Genomic DNA, 21,594 nt, shown 5'->3' on the forward strand with positions numbered 1-21,594 from the left:
CGTGGCATGGCCACAGAAACCTTTTACACGCTCCGCTGCCTGAGCAGTGCCTCAGCCATGGCTGCCATACAGCTTCGGGCTGCTTTTGCTTTGCTAGCGGCGACAAAGTAAATTAATCCATTAAGAGGCAAGCGACTGCCCTCCCCCTCCCTCTCTTCCCCACTCTTCTCTCTACTCTGCATCTTTCTTCGTACTTCCTTTTTTCTTGCTCTCCTCGTGATGATGACGTGACTTGGCATTGGCTTCGCTTCGCCTGCAGCCTGGACTAAGCCGGCGGGCGCTTGAAGATTGGGTCCGTTGCAGTTTTCAACTTCAATGGCTTACACTTCAATTAAGTTTGCATTGCCACACCCCCAGCCACCCGCCCACTGACAGCCACCCACTCGCCTGACCAGAGTCCGTGGCATTTCTTGGCCGCTTGGCCATTTGCCCAGGCTGCAATTTGGCAGCAATTATTGCAGCTGGCCAATGCCAGCCAAGAGTCAAGAGTGACAGGGCCCGGAATACAGCTCTTAGCCATATAAATAAATTGAGGTTAATGACAACAGCAGCAGCAGCAACAACAACAACTAACTCGAGAAAAGTGGAAAGTTGCAGGAAGAGGGGGAGGGAGAGGGAGGGGGCATCATGTTCATTAATGCCGCCCATTGCCATAAATAAAGTATCCATATCCCCGACAGTAAGTATATCAAGTGTATATACTATATGCATGTAGGTGTGCGTATGCGTGTGCATGTGTGTGTGTGTGTGTGTGTGTGTGTGTGTGTGTGTGTGTGTGTGTGTGTGTGTGTGTGTGTGTGTGTGTGTGTGTGTGTGTGAGTGCATGTGGAGCACTTAATAACCATGTCGCTTGGCGGGGAACAATTTAAGGCTAATTTCGTTTTCCCAGTGAAATATGCCGTCGCTTGCATATTAAATATGACGCTTTCAGTTGAGCACAGTGGGCTCAAATCAATTCATTTGTATGCAAAAAATTGATTAGTTAGGGTTAGTGTTGCATGCTAAAACTATAAGTATTTATTTAAAATAATTAAACATTAAATTTCGAGATGATTTGATTCTCTTATTTATTCAGAAAATCATTGGAAATATCGGAATATTTTTTTCTGAATTTTTTTAAATTTTTTTTTAATATTCATTTGATCTATATATTGTCTCATAAATTTGTCAGCTTTCTCTATTTCAATACTGAATCATGGTTCTCTTCACCCAAGACAGGAATGATATAATAATATAACTTTGATCGCTTTAAAATTATATATATTCCCTTATGAGACAAACTGAAGCAGAGAGCTGAAAGGACTTCGGTATATGGTGAAAAATTCTAGTGAATTTCTTTTGTGATGGTGATTGACTTTTAAATATTTTGTAAATTTTATTTTCTATAGAAAACTTGCTTCTCAAATATGTCAATGTCAAATGTCAAATCTACTATCGTTCCTAATTAAATTTTCGATTTCCAAAATATTACTTTAAATAATACTTTTTCTATAGCTATCAGCAGCCTAGTAACAAATCTAGCTTCAATTTTTGATTTTTCCTTTAAAGATGAACATTTTTGTTTTTCCAGAAAAAATACTAAATTTTTTTTTTTTTCAATTCTAAGCACACACAGCTTATAAATATTTGAAAAGCTGAATCAAATTTGTATTCTATTTAGCTTAAAATTCTATGCATTTCCCAAATGAGTTTCTGGGAAATTGAATCGTGAATTCTTCTCTGCATATATTCCCACATATTTCTCCATCTATATTAACTTCTATGCGCATATTGAAATGTTGTTTCTCTTATATCTATAAATAAGTATTTCCCAGAATTTCCTACCAGACAGAGTCCTTTGTATTTATTTAATGAACCGCCAGAGTTCTTGGCACATAAACGGCCTTTGCATATTTTATTGAATGCCTCGAGAGTTTCTTGCCCATTGTCTGGCTTTCGAAATGCGTATTATATATGCATAAATAATACAAAATATAAATATGAACCAAGCTCAGCCGAAGAGCGATGCTGTGAGCGTGTTGACAGCTCAGTTTCTTAGCATTTCTCTCTTTGAATACACTAGAGGTAGAGGTAGATGGACTAGGTGATGCAAGCAGGAGGAGAATTCTGATTCAAATTGAGCTGAATATGAAGAAGATTGTAGGCAACATTAAAAAGAAATGTTTTAAATAAATAATATAAATTGATAAAATTATATAAATTATTCGGACAATAATTTTCAATAATTAAAATTTTTTAAATTAAAAAGAAAATATTTTTTAAAAATGAGTAGTTAATACAAAAAAAAAAAAAAAAAAAAAAAAAAAAATAATAATAATAATAATAATAATAATAAAATAAAATAAAATAAATAAATAAAAATAAATGTATATCATTTTAGCTTAAATTTGTAAACATTTATATGTAACTAGACAATCTTATATTTAGTCCCAGAGAAAGAGGAAGAACGAGCACGCTCTCTATGGTAAGAGTATTTAGCTGTTCTATATTGTAAAATCGAAATCGTATAAGCTTTTGTTTTTGGTTTTTATGCCAGCCTCTTGTCAAGTACAAAGAAATATCCCGATGTCTGAGTGAGGCTTACACGCTAGCAGTTAAAGTGTTTATGTGTGTATGTGTGTGTGTGTGAGCGTCTGGCAAGGCACATTATGTAAATTATTTGCACGAGTTTTCAATTTTGGTAAAACGCTTTGGGGCTTTATTAGGCCACAAAGGCGAAAGTTGGGTATATCAAGAAATATGATTAAAATGACATTTGATGGCGCCAACAAAACTTGAACCTGGCTCAGCTCGACTTAAGCTAAAGCAAATTAAGTTACAAGCAAATTAGAGAGAGAGAGAGAGGGAGAGAGTCAAAGCCTGTGCATAAATATATGTGTGTATGTATGAGTTTAGTTTTAGAGCAAATATGCTTAGACATGGCCAGAGGTTCTGTTGGCATGTAAACTGCCATTAGAGGCGACCCCAGCAGACTTGCTACATGTGTTGTTTTAACAACAACAGCAACAGCAGCAACAACAATTGCTGTCTTGCAGTTTTAAGTAAACACAGCATAAATTCCACAGGCAACAACTTATTCACTTTTGTTTTGATAGTCCGCAAAATGCCCCAAAAATAAACTGGCTAACGGATGTGCTATGCTGTCTCCCTCTCTCTATCTCTCTCTCTCTCTCTCTCTCTCTCTCTATCTCGCTCTGTGTGCTGGCGCATGTGTGTCTTTGGTCCCTTGCTGCTTGCGCTATCTCCCAACAGTTTCAACCAAATGAGAACTGACAGCATACCAAGAAATTTCTTTCTTTTCAGCTTTTGGACTGTTGCTGCTGCTGCTGCTGCTGCTACTGCTCCTGCTGCTGCTGTTTGTTGCCAGTTGCTGCAAGCTTAGATAAATTTGCCAACACCACAAAAATAACAAAATTGTGCGGTTAGCTGCAAGGATTTGGTCATTTTTTGCGGACAATGCTGCAGCTCCAACTCCAGCCGTTGGCCATTTGTAAATAATTAGAAACCAGAAACTTTTTTGGCCAGAGCCAAAGCAGCTAACTGGACATGCCAACTGCCAAACTGGCAACTGCTTCCATTGCTCCGGTCTGTTGCTCAAATATGCGTTTCACACAATTCATGCTTAACTCGGGAACTTAACTCAAAACTTGGCTCTTCCTAGAGCTGAGATCATACCTGAATGGCGAGCTGCTTGGAGCAAATGATATTTGATATATTGTTGAATGCACTATATATATATATATATTATCATATATATAAATTCTACATTTATTTTCATAATTTAATTGGATATTGTCTGGCTAAATATTCTACAACATTGACAGCTTTGAAATAGCCATGGAAATTGAAGTAATTATATAAATACTCTACAACATTTTAATTACCCTTAGAAGCTGTAGTAATTATGGCAGAAATACAGAATAATTTTCCAGCTGCTCCATAGAGGCTTTCATCTAAGGTTTCAGTTAAGTGCAATTACTGTGGAGCCGAGAGCTTAATTAACATAAAGATAAACCATCAAAAATACCTGCCATTCGTCTGCAGAGGCCTTTCAGCGTGCTTCTGTTAATTGAGCATGCAACAGCAGCATCAGCAGGAGCAGCAGCAGCAACGGCATCTCTGGCTACAACAATGATGCGTGCTATAAACGAGCAAATTACGTAAAAGCGATAGCCATAACCACGTAAGCGATGCTCACGTGTCACGTTATGTGAGAGACAGAGAGAGAGAGATGTGAAGAGGGAGAGGGAAAGGCATTCAATGGATGTGAGTGGGCGTGTGGGTGTGGGTGTGGCTGGGTTGGCCGAGTCGCTTTCAACTTGAATGTGGAACAAAAATTAATATGCTCGGCATATGGCAAGGCCATTTTAATGGCCAGCAACACGAGCAACAACAACAAGCAGCAGGAGCAGGAGCAGCAGGAGCAGCAGGTGCCAAACAATAGAGAGAAGACACAACAGACAGACAGACAGAGGGACAGATAGACAGGTAGCAGCTGCTGCTGCCGTTCTAATGCCATGCCGCCCACTGCCACGCCCACACTCACACGCACACATACTCATAGCTATGTACAATGTACTTAAAGCCTAAGTACTGTTGGCTAACGGGGCATTTCATAATGGCATGGACCGAATTCCATTTCATAACATTTAATCAGCTAACAAAATAACATTTGATGGCACGTTAAGGAAGATTGGAAACAAATTGATTGTGTGGATGGTATACAGATTTAGGAACAAGTCCACAACAAGAAGAAGGAGAAGAACATAACAAGAAAAAGGCTTCAAGCATTCAGTCGAACCTAACGGAAATAGGCTTCAGATGGAAATTTAGAAAAAATCAAATCAAAAATATTATTTGCCGAATTAAAGTCTAAATAAAAATGAATAGAGGTAGTTTTGTAGAAACATAATCTATAATTTAGTATTACAAATTACAATAAATAAAAAACACTAATAATAAAAAATTTAATAATAATAAAAATTAAAATATGATGATAGCAAAAATAAAAAATAAAAAATAATAATAATAAACTCTTTAAGTTTAAAAACAAATAGTTTTTGTATACATTAATCTATACCCCATATATACTTCATATATATACCTCATATATTCATCAATTGTCTTCTATTACATCTTAAATTTTATATCAACAAAGAACCTTTAAATTTGCAAAGTCATAAATAAATCCGCCTTATGTCAGCTTTCATTAAATTCATTTACTTTAGATATCAAATGAGATAAATTTGTCATACCTCTTCGAATTAACAGCAATGATTTTTATGAGCTGTTCTCAAAATCGTTTTCAATCAACTTTTAAAGAGGCATAAAAAAAATGGTTTACTTCAAATTTAAATAAATTAATAATTTATGTATATAAATTCAACAAGGCAGCAAAAAAGTAAAAATAAATAAATAAATGAACAAATATATAAATAAATAATATAAAAGTTAGCACAACTAAACAAATCGTTTCAATAAACTTTTAAAAAGGCAAACATAAAAAATAAAAATTTTTGTTTACTAAGTATTTAAATTGAAATATGTTTACTTATTTATTTATTTATTTTTACAAAGAATTAAATCTCCATAACAATTTTTAAGCCAGAGCCACAAAAGTCTTCAGGCAGACTTTTTTTTTTACATTATATGTCTTAAATTGAGCTATATAAAGTCAACGAGGCAGCTGAAAAAAAATAAATAAAAACAAACTTGGTTTAGCAAGATTAAATTAAATATATTGAGTAAATTAATAAATACAATTAGCATAATTGTTTTTAGTTTATATCAAGTATTAATTTTTATTATATCTTTGCCTTATATTGTGTTTTCGCATTTGTATTTGATTTACATATATTATTTTTCATACATTTTGTATCACTTCCCTAAAAGTTTTCACAAAAACAAGTAAGAACGTTGCAGTCGGGCGCTACCGACTGCGGAATACTCATTCACAGTCCGTATACATGATGCTATGTTTACAAGGGGGCATTTATTCTTATTTCAAATTTAATTTGGCCTTAAAGAAATTGTAGCTTTTGGTAATTTTTATCGAGTAATCGATAATTATTATATTGATCGTGCACTTTTTGAGTACAAATGTATGGTAATTTTCGTTAATAGCTTTCGGTCACACCTATTGCAGATTCTTTAGCGTTTGCTTACATTACAACAGTGCGCTTTTTAGCATTCTAAGAATTGCGATTGATTTCTGGATTTTCTAGCTGTTGTTGTAGTTTTGTCAGATGACGCTCTGTTATTAGCTTATTGTATTTTAGCTAACAGATTGTCAAGCAAAACGATAGCGTGGGTGATAGAGGCGTCATAAGATATGTTACAGTGGCGGAGGTTCAAAGCCCCTTCAATGTTGCGTATTTTTTTCATACATATTTCGTTTTTATAAAATAGATATTTATTTTATTCTTTTTTCTAATTGAACAATTTTATAAGTTTTAATTTGTTTCTTCTTAAATAGCCCTCATATATGTATGTACGCATATATGCATGTATATGTATGCACATAAGTCTGCACGCATATGTAGCATCAAGCATTCCAGCCTTTCTTATGCACGCGCTCATTTGTATGTGTGTATGTATGTACACATAAAAGGATACTCTAGCGTTGAAATGAGACTGATTTGTTTTTGCTTTGTTTTTGAATTTACCATCCGCTACTCTCATAACAAGAATCTTATTTTTGGATTTCATTTTAATTACTATTGTTGACAGTAGGCGGTAGCGCTGTCGGCAAAGGCACCGGTTAAATTTGTTTTTGTTATTTTGACAAACATGGCTTGGGTGCGAGTTCAAATCCCGCGGAAAACTCTTTTTTGTAAATTGCAAATTTTGTTATTTTAGCTTCTTTTATATTTTTTAAATATTTAAATTTTATTTTTATATTTTATAAAAATCTTTCCTTCCGTGTTATCAATGCCTATTAAGCCTATTTGTATATACATATACATACATACATATGTATGTAGGTAGCTCAAGCATATAAATGTCGCAATTTGATACTATAAATGCCGATTGCCACGCCCCTAGTGGCCGTAGACACCTCATTTTTGGCCAGTTCTTAGAAAGAGCTAACGGTAACGTAAATGCAAAATTTGAATGCTTACGCTCAAAAATGTGAAAATTACAGGGTATTTTTCGATATGCCACGCCCCTAAAGAGGCGTGACAATTATTTTTGGGGCATCGATAGAGGAGGTTACCAGTAACTCAACTATCCAAATTTGAAGCTTCTAGCTCTTAAACTGTAGGAGATATAAAGTTTTGCGGTTTGCCACGCCCCCTTTGGGCGGACATATATCCACCACAGCTTGTTGGACTTGGGAGATCAACTCGCGTATATATACCAAATTTCAAGTCTCTAGCATCAATAGTGCCTAAAATATAGCCAAATTTGAAAAATCACTATATCTTCAGGTCCGATTTGCCACGCCCCTATTAGGCGTAGACATAAAATTTTTTCACCAATCATTATAGAATTATAGCATTAGCTCACGTGCGAAATTTCAACGTTCTAGCTTTAGAACTTTAGGAGATACAGTTTTATCTGATTTGCCACGCCCCCAATGGGCGTAGATATATCCACCATAGCTTTTTGGACTTGGGGGGTCAACGCGGATCTACATACCAAATTTCAACTTTCTAGCTCTTCAACTAACATGATTTCTGGTATATCGGAAAATGCATTTTCCGATTTGCCACGCCCCTAGTGGGCGGATCGGGAAAATTTTAACACTTTACAAATCGGAGCTATACACGAGTATGTGTTCCAAATTTCAAGTCTCTAGCTTCAATAGCGGCGAAATGAACTGCGTTCATACGGACAGACGGACAGACGGACAGACGGACAGACGGACAGACGGACGGACGGACGGACAGCAAGACGGACATTGCACAAAACCAATATACTAATTCACTTCGTGAATGAGTATAATAATTCACTTCGTGAATGAGTATAAAAAAAAGAGAAGAGGAGAAGGAAAATGTTTGTTGAAAATTGTTTGAAAGTGAATGTGAGAACTCGCTTATCTGTTTTCAGTTACAGCGACTGCTGCTTCGTCTACTGTTCCTGCTGCTGCTGTTCCTGCTGCTCGTGCCACTCCTGCCTGTCGCGTCCCAAAGGACTAAATGGCTGTTCACTTATCTTGGTTTGGTGGCGTTGGTGTGGCTGCGGCTATTGCGACTGCTGCCACGCGTTGCACATACGCCGCGCTGTCGACCGATTCATTTCCTGCTATCGAATTTCCCAAATTTCCCCCGACAGCATCAAAAGGCTTTGTTGCCAAGACAGCTGGCCGCGGCACATCCTCGTGCTGATTGCACAAAGCCCCAGGCATTTCTCCGCAAAAACAAATTAATGTACAACCCAAAGGAAAAAAAAAAAAGAAAAATTGAGATGGAAATAAAAAAGAACTTGGGCAATGATTCACATTCTCAAACTCGAATCCAGCAACGTCGCCGTCGTCGTCGTCGTCTCTTGATTATATGCCGATAAGTTTCTTGTGGTTTTTCGCGTGCCACGTGATAAGCAGACAACAGCAGCGCGAACTTTGAGTGGGATTTTCCTTTTTATTTTCAAATTGTATTTCCTTGGGTTTTCCACGCTCGAATTGCCGGATATTTGTTTGAGCTTTAAATAACAAATCATTATCGATGCGCATTATAAATTTTGCACTCTGGACCAAAGCCAGGCCGGACTGGGCCGCAGGGCCATTAAGGACCGGGATAGGCATAGGCATAGGCACAGTCATAGGCGAGGCGAGGCGAGGCGAGGCGAGGCAGTTTCCTAATGACAAGGACACTTGTAAAATCACATTGAATAATATTGCATTTGTAGTCGGCGAGCAGATTAATTTCCGGCATTTAGACTTAATTCCCAAGCTGGCAAAATGCTGAGCGGCGGGCCGGACTGGGAGCCAAATGTGGGAGCATAGACTCGTTGTCTGCGCTGTAACGGCAATCGATGCAATCGGCTAAGGACCAATTTACCAACATGTCAACGGCCAGGCACAAGGACAACGAAGCAGCAGAAGTCTATGGAAAGGGGGGGGTGGCAGAGGTAGTGGGGCGTGGCAGTTGGAGTAGGAGCTCAGCTCGAAGAGGTTAGATTTGCACACATTACCACTCAATCTTCATATATGTGATATGCAGGGTTTAGCCACATGCCTCTGTCTATGTATGCGTGTGTGTGTGTGTGTGTGAGTGGTCTCTGTGGTTGGAGCTAGGATATGGCCAAGCCTTTTGGCCTCCACATGCACATAATGTCCACATGACCGCAAAGATTTATTTACAATTGTGTTGAGACATAATTCCTTTTGATCGATTGCGGCCAACAGACATAGTGCTCCACTCTAACTCTCAGGCTATCTCCTTCTCCCTCTCTCTCTCACTCTCTGTGCCTGGATTGGCTAGCATTGCGGTCAGCTGTAAGTGACGATTCTTTTGGCTCTGCCTTTGTCTGCAGCTGCACTCGCCGTTCGCTGCAATTGAGCTTGAGCTACTGCCGGTAGGGGCAGCTGCTGGGGGAGCGAGCCGGCTCTCGGCGCTGAATTATTTGTGCAATTTATGTGGCTTTGATTTCATTGGCAAAGACGTACGGCAAGTGGGAAGCCGAGCGACGTTCTCTGTGCAATTTACGACAGCAATTCGATAATTTGTGCTGCTCAAAACCAAACGGAAATCGAATGGGGGGAAAGGGGAAAGGGGCTCTATGTGAGAATGACTTTAGCTCATGTGCTGTTGGTTAATTGTCAATTAGTTTAGGCGATAGTCATCGCCTATGTAGGCTGAAACTGGGCTGTTGGCATTTGAATGAATTCGATAGAATATCATGAATCAAAAATAATAATTTTCTCTGAAGGATACTCAAGTTAATATCATACCAAGTGCTTAGTTGGGTCTAAAATCTGTTAACAAATTCTCGAGGTAGAGTCGTGCAACGGTTAATAAGAGTACCTTATACAGTAAAAATTAAAAAAATATTAAGGCCATGGTGTGGTAAATAGAAATATATGATTGTCACTTTAAAATAAAGTAAGTTATCTAACAATGTGATAAGAAAAAAAAAAAACAAGAAAGAAAGCTCTAGTCGAAACTGCTTGACTACGAGATACCCTGCACCCTCCGAGCTGATATTCCAATCAAAATACTCTTCACCTAACTAGTCAAAATTTTGCGATGGTATATACTTTTTTTATATGCTCTACACTCTATGTTATACTTGTCTTGTCATGTCTCAATTTCTAGCTTAATATGTAAAAAAAATCCTGATAAATTTGTTAAACGTATGTAAACAATTCCTGATAAGTTTGTTAAACATTTATAAATAGATTGTAGGATTGTAGGAATATCGTGCTATGCTATGCAAGTTACTCTCATATCATTCATAGCTCAATCAATATTTATTTAAATTTGTCTTGGAGCTGCATAGATAGTCTCAGATGTTGTGATTGCATTTCATAAGCATATAGTCTATCATGACCATAAATATGCATAAGTGTAGCTGAAGCTCTAGCTCAATCTGAATCACAGTCCTTTGAATTGCCAAACGTCCTTTGTGTCCATTGAAGAGAAATGCGCACTTAACGCATTCTGATGGCAACTGCTGGCATTTAATGCTGCCCCATGCTAGTAGCCAACACACACACAGACACACACACACACACTGTGGCATAAGCTGAGACTCGCATAAATCCTTAGAGTGCGCACTTAACTCCTTTTTACGCTACGACAAAGTACATTTACTAATGACCAAGTCAAACAATGGCGTCGCCTCACCGAGCCAACTTCCCTCTGAAGTGAAAATTGTGCAGCTGGAAGTAGAGGTAGAAGAAGAAGAGCAGAGAGGAGGCGAGACTTGCTGCCCCCGCGAAGTAGCAATTTACGCGCTGAAGGAGGCGGCGGACGACTGCAAGATGGTGACAAAGCACGCAGCAGCAGCAGCAGCAGCAGGAGTCGGCGACATCGTCATGGTTGCTGCTAGATTTAGCTTCAAGTGTTGGCAGCAGCAGCAGCAGGAGGAGCAGGAGCAGCAGCAGGAGCAACTGTCGCAGCAGCACAAGCAACAGCAGCAGCATGTTAATTGCAGCAGCGACAGCAGCAACAACTGCAGCAAACAGTGGGAATCGTGTTTAAATAGCGTGAATGCTCACTCACACACACACACACAGACTCACACACCTACGCACACACACACTAACGTTTTCAGCTTGCATTCTACTATTTTCTTTTTATTGTATTAAAATTAAAAATAAGTAAGAAGGCAACAACGTGAAATATTTCCAGTGAATGACACTTTAGATACCCTGTAAATGGCATCGGGTGTGATCAACTAACATTGAAAACATTTTATTCTTTTTAACAGACCTTATGATATTCTCAAAAAATCCATTTGACTATTTGTATTTTAGGTACTTGCAATTGAGATACCCTGTAGACTAAGCAAACTCAGCAATTGTTAGACTACTCACTGTCTGTATGAGGAAAATGACTGTTAATGGGAATACACTTTAAAATATCATCTAAAAATCAAAGCTGGTTTTTATTGGTAAGTTAATAGGATGATGCTGTTGACATATACCCTGTAAAATGCCTGAAAATATGCAGTAGAAAAAACAGACTTATCAAAAGTTTGTTGTTGCAAATGGAGCTGCAAATGCCGTATAAAAAGAGAAACTGGAGAACAAGATTGACACTTGCCATACCCTGTAAATAGCATACACTTTAATGTAATTCGTTAGAGAAGCGCGAAAGCAAATATTTTTATACAAATTTAGACTTGAATATAGCCTGTAATCTGGCAAAGTTTAATGACTTATAACTGTAGATATGCATATTATTGTAAAAATTTCGCTTTCTATATAATCAAAGTTCTTAGCGTTCACTTTTTACTACGCTCCAAATACCCTTTGCTTTAAAAAATCTTTAACTATCTGATTTACATACTCTGCTGACACGTTGCAGCCTTGTGCATACCCATTAATACCTTTTAGCGAAACTGAATAATATAGTGAAAAGTTGTTAACGGTAAAGAAAAGAAAATGAAAAATTGCATCTGCCGCACGGCTTTAAATGTTGATGAAGTAATTAGTTGCATATGGGCAGGCAAAATGTGTATTTAAATATGTATGTGTATGTGTGTGTGTGTGAGAGAGAGAGAGACGATGTGTGTGTGTGTGTGTCGTCAGTCTGCGTCGCACATAGAAAACTGTAATTGAAAATATGCAGAACTTTTGGCGAGGCATTGTAAACTTTTTCCATTTATTAAATTTGCAGCACGAGCGAATCACTGTGAGTGTGTGTGAGTGTGTATATGTGTGTGTGTGTGTGTGTGTGTGTGTAAGTGTGCGTGTGTATATTTAATTATTTTTATATGCGGTATACACAAGATCGCATGGAAAGTTTGCCTTTCAGCAATGATTTTGCTGTCAGTTTTTGGGGGAATATTATATTATTTTGGCTTTTGAGTTGAGCTTTTCATATTTTGCTTTTTGTGCTTTTCGCTCATTGCTCATTGATTAATTTCGCTGGAGGTTGGACACAGTTCGAGGTCGAGATGACGCTGCTGAACTATGGCTCGTATGAGGAGTACCTGGACCAGTTTATCAACATCAACGATGTTCGCTATATACGCAACTGGAACGTCAGCAGGCAATTCATTCAGACGGCCTGTGGCAAGAGCTGCATGGGTCCCCTGTTGAGCCGTTCCGAGTTCGCCGAGCAGCGCAAGAAGCTCGAGTTCATGTGGAATCCCCGTGGCACGGGCGGCTCCACGCTCTACGGCGCCAACTACAAGGGCGACGATGAGGTCCTCAAGCAGTTTGCCCAACGCGAACTGAAGCTGATCAACAAACAGATTGCGGTGAGTCGAAGTAGTTCAATCAATCACTAACAGCATATATAATAGATCGCATTCCATATTCGCAGACCATTGTCTTCATGATAACGCGCTCGCACAAGGGCTTCGACATCTCCGGCTACATCGACCTGGAGCAGAGCTTGCGCGAGTCGAACTGCAGGAACTCCGAGCAGTATGTCAACTGGCAGGCCATATACGAGGGCAAGGCGAAGCTGGTGCCAAGGCCGCACGACCTGAGCTACTTCGACTGGTACTCGAACAAGGTGCGCTTCAACGACAGCGACAACTTTCGCGTCGTCCCGAACGGGGCCCACAGCCTGCTGATGATGCATCGCGGCGATCTCAAGGTGGTCTGCGTGAATGCCGGCTGCTGCTGCAGCGAGAGTCGGAACGCCATCCGCAATGTCTACAGGTCGAGCATCTACGGGGACTGCATGTTCTTCGACCACATCATACGGCGCATCCATTAGTCAGGGCCAGCGGAAACTGTGAGTGACACGAGGATTATATGCCAAATGCCCACACAAATAAATATGTTATAGAACGCATGTGAAACGAGCTTGATAATTTAATTCCACTGCTTCCCGCTCCCCGCTCCTGTTCCCTGCCAAAGGGAATTTGTCGTTGACAGTTTACGTAAATTGCTTTTCATATCTTATCAGTTTTTGCCACAGTTATGCCTGCTGACGTTTTGATGGACATTTTGAGGCCTCCAATACAGCTCTCTCTCTCTCTCACTCTGTCTCTCTCTCTTTCATCATAGTGAACGGAAATTACCCGAGCTTTATAATATTTTATGTTTGCTCAACAGTTTTCCATGTTGCGAGCCATAAATCTGTTAGCAGGAGTCGCAGTTCCTGCTGCTGTCTCTGGCTATTGGCCTGTTATTTCGTTTGTCACTCTCAATTATCCTTGCAGCTAGCTAGCTAGCTAGCCGAGGCTGTCCTTGCAGTTCATTTTGTGCGCTGCACTTGACAGTCAGCCTCACGTCAATCGCTCAGCAAATTAATTAAGTCTTTGCCAGCAAAATTTACTTGGAGCTAAGCTTAGGCTAGGCAAGGCCTTGGTTAAATTTAGGTTAATTTTCTTTAATTGGGAATAAATAATTGAGAATGTGAGCATGTGAATGCGTTTGAAGGCAATGCTGTGGCGATTTTATTGCCCGACATAAATTTATGCTGATGCCTCACAGCCATTTCAGATATGGGTAGCAAATGGTTCTCTAAATATCTAAAGCATGCCATAAATTTTAGAATTTTATTAATATTAGTAGCTCAGAGAAAATGCAAAAATAAATTATATTTAAAATTAATTTTAATAGTATTATATAACAAGATTAAAATACAAAATAAAAATTTAAAAAATAAAAAAAAAAATTTATTGAAACAGAATCTAAAATTAAAAAAAATATATCTATATAAAAATACAAATTATTTCTATTTTTAATTATCATAATTTTTAAAAATATAGTTTTTGTATTATTTTTATTATTAAAATTTAATTTATGTACATTTTGTTAATCCCAGTGTATACCTAAATTGCTCCCTATATTTAATTCTTGTATATGGCAAAATTCCGCCCATAAGTTTTCCCCATATCAAACAGAATTTATATGGAAATTCTTGAATGCATTTGGCTCTTCTCTAACATGATTTTGCTTTTCAACTAATTTAATATAGCAAACATTCCACTCGAGCACATGCATTATGCAGCAAATATAATATGGGAGAGGTCAGTTGCAATAAATAACGAATGGACTTGAATTATGATTTAAATGTCATTCGTTGTGGCATATAAAATTTAATTTGCATACGCAATTGCGACTAGCTGCTAATTTATGCGACGCACACATCTCCGATTCGCTGCCTTTCTCTTTGTGCATCTCTCTCTCTCTGTCTCGCTGCAGAGATGGCCCCCTAAATTACCAGATGCAGGCGAGTCGAGGTGCTCGGCTTACTTCTTGTTACAGTTAACCTTGGGGGCCTGTCCTTGCTGGCAATTAAAATAAACATTAGCATTGGAGATGCTGAGACGCATGTCCTCCGTCTAGGCTGGGGGCCTTAAGAGCAGTCAGCAGACACAAAAATGCAAATAAAGAGAGTGAGAGAGACAGAGATAGTTAGTCAGTGCACACACTATCTCTATCTCCATCTGCCTTTACTCTCAGTTATGTTAAATTTTGTCATAATGAATTGTCCTTCTGCCTTAGTTGGCAAATAAATTTGGAGAAAATCAACTTGCAACTGCCAGAAATAACATAACTGGATTGCCGCTCTCGCCCCAACTGCCTCTCTATGCGCTTCACAAAGGCAATCAAGCTCGCTTTTTGTTTGCCTTCCTTCAGTCATGACAAATTCCTTTCCTCTTGGCCTATTTATAAATTTATTCATGAACATTTATTCAAGTGGCCTACACTTAATATTGTTAAATGCATTATTTATTGATAGTTTATGATATCGATTCGATTCGGTTGTTGTTGTTGTTGCCGTCACTTTAATTGGCAACATGTGCAAATAATGAGGTCAATGAATAATTAAATTGTTTGTCAGCAAAGGACATATGAAGTGGCACTTAGACTAGTTTTTCCTTTTTCGGGCTAGACATTCCAGCATTTGATTTGGTCAGAGTTATGAGATTGTCAAGAAAAATAAAAAAACATGAAATGTTTTCAATTTCATTTCATTTTCTCAATAGATTAAATGAGATTATTATGGGAAATTCCAAGACATAATAACGCTCAAATTTCTCTACCACTTCAGCTGCCTTTCACTCACACAAAAGCTAAGTTTTATTAATCGAGAAAACAGTTTTGGGAACGTTCTTTTATTTGTGAATATTTTGCTGACATTCTGATTGGATTCAGGGGTCAGCCGAAGTGGTCATAATTTATGTGCTAGACCCTTGGCGGCATATGCCATATGCTGGGGCACAAAAATCATAATAATATTACTCAAAGCCTGTCCCAAAATACGTCAAATAAATAATTTAAGCGCTCAGCAGCAGGCAAGAAAGAGACAAACGGTCTGCGGCGACTGCGACGGAAAACCCTTTCAAGCCAAATAAACACATAAAGCAGCACAATAAGAAAAGGCAGAGCCATAGCCGCAGCCACAGCCATAGCCAGAGCCATAGCCAGAGCCAAGGCCAGAGCCAGGGTCAGAGCTATAGCCAGGGCCAGGGCGTCAAGGTACTCGTCGCACATAAAACTGAGCCCTGAAGCCGAGTAAAGGGCATATTAAATTATGCTGCATGCCACAAATGCCAGTCGAGTCGGCATTGAGGTTGAGTGTGGGACTCAAGCAAGAGAACAATCATAAAATGTGACCAATAATGAAAATAATGAACAAAACAAATGACAGCAATTAAATACCCTGCACAAGGCGGATCATAAGTGGATGGAGAATTGCTATTAAACAGATCTTAAAATTAAGTCTCAAGAGCAAGACACAGAAAAAGTTGCAGATAATTTTATTAAAATTCATAATGAACTGATGATATTATGATAGTTAAATTTCATAGATTTCATGGGAATTTAAATATATTATAAATAATTGTAGTTATATAATTTGAATGAGATTAGTTAAGACTGCTCTCTGGTATATGCAGGGTATACGCTGGCTGCCCTTAAAGTCATTCACTTAAGTAGCACTCATTCGTTGCTCTTTAGGCCTCATGTGCATACCGTTTATGCCCATTTTATAGCAAATAAACAGGGTATCTGGGCTATCAATATGCTCACCTCCAGCTTATCCACAGTTCTATTAGCAGCAGCTGTGCGCTGTGAGCGCCTCGGTTCGGCTTGATTGAATCGGTTCTGGGTTGCCCTTCGCCTGCCACTCCCCCTCACCGCCTGACTGCCTGCGTTGCTTGTCGCAAATGGCCCGAACGAGACTCGTGTATAAAGCGTAAATTGGCAATCCTCAAAAGGTGGCTTCGCACTAAGGGTCAAGTGTGCGCAGGGCTGCAGCGAGCGCAGGGGCAAGCGGCAGTCCATAAGCCACAACTTCAACTTGGCCAAAGTCTGCGCTGGGTCTGTGACAAATGGCAGCCACAATCGAGTCGAGCCAAATTCAATTAGATCAAAATATAACAAATTGCAATTGAAGCCGATTTAATTACATTGCATGTTACGTATACGCAATGTGGCACATTTCTCTGGGACGTTGCATATTACGCATACGCAGCGTAAACCCCCATTTTATGTATCCTTTCATATTTCAATAAGCAATGCCATATATTTTTCTTTGTTGACCCCATATCAGTGACCATTAAGCCAACCAGCTGCACACACACACATACACATACACATGCAAAAATAGCCACAATCTATAAGCTAAATTTATGAGCCAGACAAAAGCTTGTAAACCACAAATCAAACTGCAATACAAAAGCGCCAAAACAGCTAACAACAACAACAAATAAGAATAACAACAACAACAACAACAGTAACAATTATGTATCAAGTAAAAGCAATTGTAAATTTTCTAACTGAAGTCATTTTGTCTATATATCATGTGTCTGTCCGTTCGTTTGTCTGTCTGTCCGTCTGTCTCTCACAGCGTATCTATATGTGTTTCTGTTTCGGCGGATGCCATAAATAAAATTCAAGCAAAAAGATAGACAGACACACACACATACACACACACACAGTCTTGAGTTTTCATGCAGCCGGAAATTGTTTCGCAACGTGGGAAATGTTTGATTTATGTCTGTTTTGTCAGTGGCTCCAGCACGTCCTTGCCTAGTCGGGAGCTCCCCACAGCCAGCCAGTCCCCCAGACAGTCAGTCAGAAGTTGTAAAATGTGTAATTGATGATGTGGCAAGCGCACATAAAAAACAGAAACAGATACACACTCACAGACACAGACACACAGACGGATATCTATGGCTAATGTGTGTCTGCGTTCGCATTTTGTTGACATTTTCGACAAAACGGCTACAAAATGGCCAACAACAATTGCCAACTGGGCCAAGATAAGTGCAGCTAAAGTGCAGGACGAGCGCGTGACGACATGCAAAACATGGCCACGGAAGTCAAGTGGCAGCCGAACGGAAACGGAAACTGCTACAGCTGCATGCAGCACAAAAACAGCCAGCCCCAGCGGAGTGGGCGGCGTGGGCGGGGCTGCTCGAACGAGTTAAAGCGCATAAAATGCTTTGATCATTTGGCAAGCAACAAGAAAAGTCATTTTGTTGCAACACCCAACGGACAGCGAACAGCAGGACAACGGAACAGCAAGACAACGGGACAACAGGCACCTGCCTGTTATCCTTGCAAATAGTTTTTGTCACTCCCTGTAGCAAGAGGGAAGACTATAAGCATGTCCCTCTGCCAGCATTGACAGCGATTCCTCTACTAGCTTAACAAATTGATTTTCTTTTTCTTTTCTGTGAAAGAATGAAGTATCTGTATCTGTATCTGTATCTGTATCTGTATCTGTATCTGTATCTGTATCTGTATCTGTATCTGTATCTGTATCTGTATCTGTATCTGTATCTGTATCTGTATCTGTATCTGTATCTGTATCTGTATCTGTATCTGTATCTGTATCTGTATCTGTATCTGTATCTGTATCTGTATCTGTATCTGTATCTGTATCTGTATCTGTATCTGTATCTGTATCTGTATCTGTATCTGTATCTGTATCTGTATCTGTATCTGTATCTGTATCTGTATCTGTATCTGTATCTGTATCTGTATCTGTATCTGTATCTGTATCTGTATCTGTATCTGTATCTGTATCTGTATCTGTATCTGTATCTGTATCTGTATCTGTATCTGTATCTGTATCTGTATCTGTATCTGTATCTGTATCTGTATCTGTATCTGTATCTGTATCTGTATCTGTATCTGTATCTGTATCTGTATCTGTATCTGTATCTGTATCTGTATCTGTATCTGTATCTGTATCTGTATCTGTATCTGTATCTGTATCTGTATCTGTATCTGTATCTGTATCTGTATCTGTATCTGTATCTGTATCTGTATCTGTATCTGTATCTGTATCTGTATCTGTATCTGTATCGGTATCTGTATCTGTATCTGTATCTGTATCTGTATCTGTATCTGTATCTGTATCTGTATCTGTATCTGTATCTGTATCTGTATCTGTATCTGTATCTGTATCTGTATCTGTATCTGTATCTGTATCTGTATCTGTATCTGTATCTGTATCTGTATCTGTATCTGTATCTGTATCTGTATCTGTATCTGTATCTGTATCTGTATCTGTATCTGTATCTGTATCTGTATCTGTATCTGTATCTGTATCTGTATCTGTATCTGTATCTGTATCTGTATCTGTTATCTGTATCTGTATCTGTATCTGTATCTGTATCTGTATCTGTATCTGTATCTGTATCTTGTATCTGTATCTGTATCTGTATCTGTATCTGTATCTGTATCTGTATCTGTATCTGTATCTGTATCTGTATCTGTATCTGTATCTGTATCTGTATCTGTATCTGTATCTGTATCTGTATCTGTATCTGTATCTGTATCTGTATCTGTATCTGTATCTGTATCTGTATCTGTATCTGTATCTGTATCTGTATCTGTATCTGTATCTGTATCTGTATCTGTATCTGTATCTGTATCTGTATCTGTATCTGTATCTGTATCTGTATCTGTATCTGTATCTGTATCTGTATCTGTATCTGTATCTGTATCTGTATCTGTATCTGTATCTGTATCTGTATCTGTATCTGTATCTGTATCTGTATCTGTATCTGTATCTGTATCTGTATCTGTATCTGTATCTGTATCTGTATCTGTATCTGTATCTGTATCTGTATCTGTATCTGTTGCATGATATTTGCCCATTGCGCTTTTGTTGCACACGACAACAATATCTTTAAGTGATGCATGCATTTGCGTGAACGCCTGTGTGTGTGTGTGTGCCTAATGCAGTGGAAAGCAGTTTTTGCCACAAGGCGTCATTCCCTCGACACAGACACACACACACACACAGGCAGGCAGCTTGGAAATTTCCGCTGTTGTTTGGCTCATATTTTTGAGGCATAAATAAATTTTCATTAATTTATGCGACTGCGACGCTGAAAATGCCTTAGCGCCGGCAAAAAAGCAGCATAAGTTTCGCCTGGCGCTGCTCAGCTTTGGCGCAAGCCAACAAAATGAAGATGAAGTGAAAGAGGAAGCAAGATAAAGTGCGCAAGAAAGGCAGGACGGGCGTGTGGACGGGGCAGGCAGAGGGAAGTCAGCCAAAAAGCGCAGCCGAACATTATGGCTGCATTTTGTGGTTGCAGTCCTTGACGATGATGAATCCCGCTTGATATACTGGCCGCAAGTTATGAATGGCTAATGAAGCGCGTATTGAACAACGAAATAGTTGCATATTAAGCATACGCCGCGTGTGCTGAGTTGACCTAATTGAAATAGAATCAGCTCGCACACATATACTGCATATCGTTATTCATTTAATCCATGATTCATATGCGCACGAGAACTTCCATCAATATTAACTGAGGCAAACATTTTTTAAATATCAAGCGAAATTATAAAACATTTTGTATGAAAAAACAGTTGAATACTTAATTTTTTGTTGGACATATCATTCATTCTGATGTGGGCTCGGAAAAACTCTTTGGTATGTTAAATATTTGACCTTTAGAGCAACTTTCAGGCAGATTCATTTGGGTTTTGGCTGGAGCTGTTGCAACGCGGCGTATGCGTAATATATTTGAAGCTTATTTCACAGAGCTCGCACGTAAAGCGAAATGTATGCAAATAAACGGACAGCGCTCATACGCCCCGCAGCACTGTAAATACACAGACACACGTGCAGCTGAACAGCTGACATGGATAGGCAAACAGTTGCTGTTCCCGTATGTGTGTGTGCGTGAGTGTGTGTGTGTGTGTGCGAATTTTATTTGCGTTTGCCCAAAGGTTTAGCGGTAACGGCATTTTTGATACGACTACAAAAACTAAAGCCAAACACGAGCAACAACAACCGAAAGGTAGAGGCTAATACTCTTATAGCTTGAACTAGAAGATATCCTGTAAATTTATCGTAAGGTATCTCAATTCTTTTTTATGTTTCGTATCTGTTCTTTATTACTAATATTTTGTATAAGATTTACATTTATTTGATACTTTTGTTTTGATGACCATCATTTGTATCTGCACATATACATATTTTAGCAACTGTAGCTCTAGCAGAATCCGTAGCAATGCAAGTTCATGCCTTTTAGGCTTCGTGATACCCTAGGCCCACCACAATTTGTATGCCTGCAGCGCAGACCCAGGCGAGGTCAGATCTTAAAGCGCTTAGTGTCAAAAGTTTGTTTGTTTATTTGTTTGTTTATGTTTTATGTTTTATGTATGTATTTTTTTTACGATTTTTTGTGTGCTTGCCTAAGGGTGACCTGCTGTCATTTTACGGCTTTATCAAAACTAATAAAAACTGCGCCTTAAAGCGTCAGCCTTAACTGAAACACGTTGCGTGTGCCACGCGCTCCGCAGCAATCAGAGGCGGTGTTAATACGGTTAATGCCGCTGCGGCTGTGCCACATGGTCAGCAGATAGCGTCAGCTTGGTTTGTTTTTTTTTTTTTAACTTGTATTATTGTTAAACTGCATTTATTTACTTAAAGCGTGTAAACAATTTATCAATGCAAATGTTGTCGTTGTTGCTGTTTTTCATTTAAGTGCATAAACAAACGTGCGTGAAATATTCAATTAAAAGCTGTTAAATGAAACAATTAC

At 38.8% G+C, this 21,594-nt stretch overlaps 1 protein-coding gene across 1 annotated transcript; it reads left to right on the forward strand.

Moving 5' to 3' along the window:
- The first annotated feature begins 12,462 nt into the window (after positions 1–12,462).
- LOC108649573 (cilia- and flagella-associated protein 299) lies at positions 12,463–13,418 on the forward strand. Its single transcript, XM_018098539.3, has 2 exons — positions 12,463–12,873; positions 12,939–13,418. The coding sequence occupies exons 1-2, from the start codon at positions 12,568–12,570 to the stop codon at positions 13,338–13,340; spliced, it is 708 nt and encodes a 235-aa protein (XP_017954028.1). The 5' UTR covers positions 12,463–12,567; the 3' UTR covers positions 13,341–13,418.
- The last annotated feature ends 8,176 nt before the right edge of the window (positions 13,419–21,594 follow it).

Source organism: Drosophila navojoa, chromosome 3, assembly GCF_054131105.1.
Source record: "Drosophila navojoa isolate 15081-1374.11 chromosome 3, UAZ_NAV_1.0, whole genome shotgun sequence".
Classification (NCBI taxonomy): domain Eukaryota; kingdom Metazoa; phylum Arthropoda; class Insecta; order Diptera; family Drosophilidae; genus Drosophila; species Drosophila navojoa.

Excerpts from the sequence above, each read along its gene's own strand:
- LOC108649573 (XM_018098539.3), top strand. The coding sequence starts at position 12,568 with ATGACGCTGCTGAACTATGGCTCGTATGAGGAGTACCTGGACCAGTTT. Across the intron at positions 12,874-12,938 it reads TGATCAACAAACAGATTGCG|ACCATTGTCTTCATGATAAC; the intron begins GTGAGTCGAAGT and ends CCATATTCGCAG.